The sequence below is a fragment of the Arachis hypogaea genome, chromosome 18 (assembly GCF_003086295.3).
Source record: "Arachis hypogaea cultivar Tifrunner chromosome 18, arahy.Tifrunner.gnm2.J5K5, whole genome shotgun sequence".
Lineage (NCBI taxonomy): Eukaryota > Viridiplantae > Streptophyta > Magnoliopsida > Fabales > Fabaceae > Arachis > Arachis hypogaea.
Genome location: NC_092053.1, coordinates 6047048 through 6054867, shown reverse-complemented (window position 1 = coordinate 6054867; position 7820 = coordinate 6047048). Strand labels below are relative to the sequence as shown.

The following is a 7820-nucleotide window of genomic DNA, read 5'->3' as shown; positions in this document are numbered from 1 at the left end:
ATATATATATATATATACTGACTCAGGGGTTAGCACCAATCTCCTCATGCCCAATTGATAGAGACATAAAACGGTCAAAGTGCAATCGAATTGGATTTTGGATAAGAAGAAAAGAAAAAGAGAAATGTCACTTTAACCATTTTTATTAATATTAGTTAATGTTTTGAATTAATATTTTATTTTTTATATTATTAAAATTTAAATTTTAAAAATTAATATTTAAAATTTACTAATTGAAATTTTGGCTAAATATTATTTAAAAATAATAAATTTTATTGATGACGTAATATTATTAATGGTGTGGCTTCTAGATATCTTTTCAGCTTTAATTTTTCATAGACTAACAATGTGTGTGATGGGAAAATATATCTATGTTTGATCTGCATTAATCAACATAGCTAGTCTAGCTACTTTGTGTGGCGAATGAGTTTACACAGTAATAATCCTTCTACCGATGAATATAATGAGGCAATTTATTTGAACTAATCTTATCTATTTTGGGTTTGATATTTAGTGTATACTATTCCTTATGAACATTAAAAATAATGATTAAAATAAAGAACTATACTACTATTAGATATTAAAATTGAAAATGAGTCGACTTAATTTTATTTTAAAGTCAGCTTATAGAATAATAAAAAATATTTTATATTTATAAATTTTCTTCAAAAATTTTATTTTTAAAATATGTGAGACTTATATAATAACAGAGACAAAGCAGATGGTATCCATATCTATGTAGTTTTACTTGTATTAACACATGCATGGTTCGTCACCTGAAAAATAGTGTACTACACACTAATAAGAAATCCACTTTTTCCCTTAGATGACACTATATTTATTCATAACTTAGGGTCACTTGATGAGTATATTCGTATTTAAGGGGGGCCGGGAAAAAAAAGAAACGAAAAAGTGACGCTTATTGGAGTAAAGGATGCCGACATACATGCATGGGTTAGACAAGCTTGACCACACTTTTCAATTGCTGAATCCATGTTCAAAATACAAATATTTGCCCATCTATCTAGCTAGCTAGCTAGCATTGACGAAATCTGTTGAGGTACAGATTTTTTTTTTTTAGTGAAAAGTAAGCTAGAGAAGAAAGAAATATATCTATTGTATTAGTGAAAAATTACATCTTTACAGAGATAAAAGATACGATTATATATAATTAAAAAGAAAGAAAAAATAAAAAAATAAAAATTATACTAACTATTTTTTTATATTTTATTATACAGCTGTGAACTACTAATATCATACAATATTCAATAAAAGAGCTAGTAATATTTATACATTAATAGCCTCTTTTAAGTTGGGAGTGTATAAATTATACATTTCAAACTTATTACATACCTCTTCAAAAAGACCTGATGGAAGTGCCTTTGTAAGGACATTAGCAATTTGTTCTCTTAATGGAATTGGGATGGACTTTAAAGAACCGTCTTGAATTTTCTCTCTAACTTTGTGACAATCAATCTCAATGTGTTTTGTCTTTTCATGAAACACTGGCCGCAATATATCTAGCAGATTGGTTGTCACAAAATAATGTCATAAGAGCTGGTAACTTGATTTTGAAGTCATTCAAGATGTACATTAGCCAAATTCCTTCACAAGTTGCAAGAGTCATTGCTCGATACTCTGCCTCCGAAGATGATCGAGCAATTCTTTGCTGTTTTTTACTTTTTCAGGGCACCAAAGATCTTTCAAGAAAGAAGCAATATCCGAACACTGATCTTCGGGTATCCGAATATGTACCCCAATCAGAATTTGAAAAATCACGGAGGGACAAGTCACAAACAGACTCAAAAATTAATCATTTTTCAGGAGCTTCTTTCAAGTACTTCAACACATGTAAGGCTACTTTGAAGTGCTCATCTCTAGAACAATCTAGAAATTGACTTAACTTGCTAACAGCAAAGCTTATGTCAGGCCTGGTATTAGTGAGGTATGTCAACCTTCCAATGAGTCTTCTATATGGCTTAGTATCATTCAACAATGTTCCTGATAACTTTGAGAGATGAATTGAATAATTCATAGGTGTGCTGGCTGGTTTTAAATCTAATAATTCATACTCTTTTAGAAGATCAAGAGTATACTTCTTTTGATATAAAGCTATTCTCCTTTTTCTCCTTGCAACTTCCATGCCCAAGAAAAATTTTAGTTTGCCTAAATCTTTGATTTTGAATAAAGTATCGAATTTCATCTTCACACGTTGGATCTCTTCTATGTCATCCCCCACTAGAACCAAATCATCGACATAACCAAGAATATAAGTGAAACCTGTTGGAGAAGATTTGGTGAAAAGAGAATGATCTGCCTTTGATTGTGAGTAACCTGAAGCAATCAAGATAGAGCATAACTTAGAGTTCCACTGGCGACTTGCTTGCTTAAGGTCATATAAGGATCGTTCCAGCTTGCAAACCATTTTTGACTATGCATTTAAACAAGGGAGAAACTTCATATAGACTTCTTCAGGTAGATTACCATAAAGAAAGGCAGTGATCACATCTAATTGATGAATAAACCAGTTCTTACTAGCTGCAATTGCTAAGAGTACACGAAGGGTAGTCATTTTGATTACAGGACTAAAGGTATCAAAATAGTCATACCCTTGTGTTTGAGTGAAGCCCTTGGCCACAAGCCTTGTTTTGTGTCTTTCTATAGTCCCATTAGAGTTATACTTGGTTTTAAAAACCCATTTACATCCGATTGCATGCTTCCCTTTCGGTAGAGTAGTAAGTTTCCAGGTCTTGCTTTCCTCCAATGCTTCAAGCTCATTGCTTTTTGCCAACAATCACTCAGAATAGCCTGTTCATAGTTCTTTGGCTCCGAATTTGTAAAAATTGTAATGGAAAGTGCTTTGTATGATTGTGACAGGGAATTGTAACTCAAGTAATTGAAAAGAGGATATCTTTTTAAGATTGATGATTGGATCATGCTATCAGAGACAGTGGATTGCATACATTCATAATCATCAAGGTATCTTGGCTTGTGTCTTTCTCTAAAAGATCTTCTTAGTGAAGGAGGTGGATTAATATCAGTAGGTTGGGAATTAGATGGATTTTTTTCATATGATGGTGTAGTACATGATGCTGGTGCTATTGGTAAACTTAAAGATATGGGTAAGGTTGGCTGTGGTTGAATATCAATTGTATTGGAAGGAGTATTTGGCAATATATGTTGAATGTGATGTAAATCTAAGGTATGGGAAGATAATGTGCTGCTATCAAAGACATATATAGAATCATGATTATGTAATGTAGATTTAGTGTCTTGATTAGAATTGGAAACATATTCAAATTGATGAGAAACTTGATTATTCTTATATGGAAAGAAATTTTCATAAAAAATTACATTTCTAGATATGAAAATTGTTTGTTATTTATGTCCATCAAAAGATATCCTTTTGTTCCTGTTTTAAAGCCAAGAAAAATGTATTTTCTTCCTCTTTTATCTAATTTCTTTCTATTTGCAACTAAAGTTGAAGCAAATGCAAGACATCCAAAAATTTTAAAGTGTTGAATGTTTGGCATTTTACTAAAAAAAATTTAATAAGAACTTTTATTATTAATAGATGAACTAGACACTCTATTAAGAATATGTACAGCATGAGTGCAGCATGTCTCCAAAAAATTGTGGGAAGATGAGTCTTAAAAATGAGTGCTTTAGTAATATTCAAAATATCTTGATATTTTTGTTCTATAATTCTATTTAGTTGAGGTGTCTCAACTCTCAACACATGAAGTCTGATGAATTATTCCCTGTTTTTCATAAAAAGAATTCATGATGAATTCAGCTTCATTATCAGTTCTAATGTTTTTTATTTTTGTTTGAAATTGGGTTTCAATTAGTTGCACAAATTGTTGGATACAAAAAGAAATTTCACTTTTATTTTCATAAAAAATAGCCAAGTGAACCTACTTTTATCTTCTACTATTGTCAAAAAATATTTATGACTAGCAAAAGATGGAGTAGAAATAGGTCCCCAAATATCCATGTGCACTAAATCAAATAAATTGACAGATTTTTTTTGACTCAAATGAAAAGACAATCTTCTTTGTTTTGCATAATGACATAGGTTCATCTTTTAATGGACATACAATAAAAGGATAATTCTTTTTCATTTCTTGTAACCTATCAATTGAGACATGTCCTAACCTACAATGCCAAGTTTCATGATTTATAGTGTCCGTGATAGCAACAACACTAACCGAATTGCTGGTGTTGACTAGTTCTCTATTCTTTGCTTCTAAGTTGACATAAGTTGCATCTGTATTGAAGATATATAAGCACCTCTTTGTCTAGCATGACCAATCATCTTTAAGGAAAGGTTGTCATGTATCTCACAGTGTGTATTGTTAAATAAAAATTGACAAGGTAAAAAATTAGTTGTTTCAAACATAGATATGAGATTAAAGTTAAAAGAGGGCACATATAACATATTTGTAAAGTAAAAATCACGGGTTAAAATTATAGTTCCACTAATTGTTGTTGTAGTCTCAGTTCCATTTGGACATTTGATTAACACAGGATCTATTATGTGATGAGAGTGAAAAGTATCAAGAGAAAAAATAACTTGTGCAATTACACCAGTGTCAATTATCCAGTCATGTGTATGCAAAGGAATGCGAAAAACTGATAAAATATGGTGTATACCTGATGAAGGAGCTATCACTGTGTTTATGGCTTGTGTTTGAAGAGAACTATGAGCAGGATCACCTTTATCTTGTTGGAACAGAGAAATCAATGCTTGTTTTTTATCTTCGAAAAATAAGTTGTCTAAATTTTTACTATTCTCTTCTTGAGTTGAACGCACATCAGGTACGTTGCCATCTCCACATGTTTTCTCAGCAACAATCATATTGTTCACATTTGCTACTCCAAATTTCTTTTGCAACTGAGGAGGAAATCCATGCTTATGGTAGCAGGTCTCTATGGTGTGTCCAGTCTTCCTGTAATGAGAGCAACTTCTCATTATTTCTCTTCCACTACTAACTCTATCTCGGCATCGGCCACGTCCGCCTCTGCCACCTCGATTTGTGATACCAGAATTTGCATTCAAGGTCATACCAAATTTTCTGTTGTTTTCATTACCAGTTCCTCCAATATTGACAGTATTAACTAGCATCCTTTCTTCAGTTTGATATTAGTTGATTAATTGTCTTTCTTGTTGCAAAAGTAAAGAATAGATGAAATTCACATTGGGCAATAGCACTATCAACATAATTTGTGATTTTACTATTGTGTACTGCTCATTTAACCTTCTCAAAATTCTAACAGCATGTTCTTGGTCTCTATATTCTCTGATGATCTTCAGTTCACATGAGCATGATGCTCCACAGGCACAAGATGGAATTGGTTTGAACTCATCAAGTTCTTCCCAAATTCCCTTAAGTTTAGTGAAATATGCAGTGATGGATAGATCTCCCTGCTTCATCGCAAACATCTCTTCTTGAAGATCAACTATCTGAAACAAATCACCTTCATAGAATCTGTGCTTGAGATCGTTCCAGAGTTCTGAGGCCACGTTACACCAAAGAACACTCTGAAAAATCTGTGCTTAGAGAAGAATGCAACCACGATAGTATAAAAGTATTGCATCTGTCCAGGCTTCACAGGTTGAGTCAGTTTTTTCAGGTTTCAGAATACTTCCATCAATGAATCCCAACTTGTTTTTCGATTTGATGGATAGCCAAACCGATCTCGCCCATGAGTGATAATTTTGAGTTGTAAGAGGAGTTTGAGTTAGTGATAAATCTGGGCTTTCATTTGGATGGAGGTAGAAGGGGCTTGTCTGGTCTTGAATCGGGTTCAATGTTGATCTCCATACTTGCGTTTGAAGGCTGACAAGTTGATTCATCAATCTTGTGAGATTTTTTAAATCACTCACTGAAAATGTTTGCAGTTGCGAATTTTCTGGATTATCCACTCCAACTTCTCGATCTGCCATGGATATTGCAGAAAGAAGGGAACAAAGTTCACAATTCTTGCTTAACAATATTTGCAACTCTTCCACGTTCACCGCACCATGATGAAATCTATTCTGAGCTGCAAATTTCTTAATTAAAATCAAGCTAAAGAATAGAGAAATGTGTCTATTGTATTAGTGAAAAATCACACCTTTACATAGAACAAAAGGTACAACTATATATAGCCAAAAAGAAAGAAAAATAAAAAAATAAAAATTATACTAGTTACCTCTTTATATTCTATTATATAGCTGTGATCTACTAATGTCACACAATATCCAATAAAAAAAGAATACTGAGTACTAGTAATATTCATATATTAATAAGTATGCATCTATAATTTCGTTAACTAACATTTGTAATATTTAATTATGATAGTTGTTATATACATTTATAATTTAAAAAATATTAGAGAGTAAGTAAAATTTATTATTTTTTATTAATAATTAGTCATTAATGTTTAAAAGTGTGGACTAAATATATGTTGTTAGAATATTAAATTAAAAAATTGAATTAATAACTAAATAATGATGGTCAAAAATAATATATTCTAATTTTTAAACATTTTTTTATAATTTATTTCAAAATGAAAGTGAAATATTACTTGAAACATGCACTTATTATCACAAGTTGTTAATAAATTATATATTTTTTAAAAATTGGATAAAAAATAGTTAGTTTAGATCTCATACTACATATACACTATACTTAATCGAATAAAAAAAATTGATTATGACCCATTATGTAAAAAATTTCGCTAGGGAGTCAATGGAGTATTTGTACAATGTGTATAATGGGCTATTTATTTGGCCCAATATAAGTTAAAAAATGAACATTCAGAATAAAATACTACTAATTTCTCAAACACAATACACCCATACTATCCAGAATAACCATTCGGGTACTAGAGATAATAAACATCTGATATCCTACTGAATCGAACATCTATATGCCCCATTGTATACATTGTATAGATACTCCATTGGCTCCCTATACTTCCTTTTATGTAAAATATCTGATGATAATCAGTGGCTAAGAGAAGGGGGATTGAATCTTAGCTTCCTTTCTCACAGAGTATTACTTTTACTTTTTCAACAACCTTCAGGTTCACTTTTGTCTCGTAACAAGTTGAGAGGCATTTTTCATTTCGTCTCCTGAGAACCAGAAACAGAAAAGAAGCAGAGAAGAGAGAATCACACTAAGATGTATCCTGGTTCAGCTGTTAAGTGCAATGCAGCTTACATCCGGTCTCCATCACAACAGTGACGAAATTTCACTATCTTTAACAGATTACAAACACCAATTCTTTTCCTAAGATCTACCCAATCCTATCTGGGACAAATCCAAATTCTAACCTCAATCTAAATTTGACTTGGACTGAAACCAAACTTTCAACAGCATAGTGCTAACCCAACTTGTAAAAAAATTTCCACAGGATCATGACACACAACAGAAAGATGTTCAAAGAAACTCTAAGACATTTATGACTTTTTCTCTAATTTTAATCACTGTCTTTTTTCTCTCACTGACTTTTTCTCATAAACCTCACCATGTTTGTCTTTTTCACCATGAGACTCAGACAGACAAAACTAAAAAAAAAAATGAACTTCATTAAAGGAGAAGAACTCAGGAAGCTCAGGTAGCTATGAGAATTCTGTGCTTTTTCACTTACTCTCCGTGATCTCAATCCTTGACCGTTCACTCTTAATATAGAAGGGGAAGCTTTTAAGATTAAAACCGGTTCAACCAACCTAGTAACATCTTCTCCAATTTTAGAGTAGTAACGGTTCGAACTGAGAGGAGAGAGAGAGACAAAGACGGATACATGGAACAAGTAGAGGTCTAGACCCC

The 7820-nt window shown here is 32.0% G+C and overlaps 1 protein-coding gene across 1 annotated transcript; it reads right to left on the bottom strand.

Moving 5' to 3' along the window:
• Positions 1 to 5146: 5146 nt before the first annotated feature.
• On the bottom strand, positions 5147 to 5950 carry LOC140181218 (uncharacterized). The gene is made up of 2 exons (XM_072224738.1): positions 5891 to 5950; positions 5147 to 5554 (listed from the first exon to the last, which is right to left on the bottom strand). Exons 1-2 carry the CDS (start codon positions 5948 to 5950, stop codon positions 5147 to 5149), a joined length of 468 nt encoding a protein of 155 aa, XP_072080839.1.
• Between the last annotated feature and the right edge of the window lie 1870 nt (positions 5951 to 7820).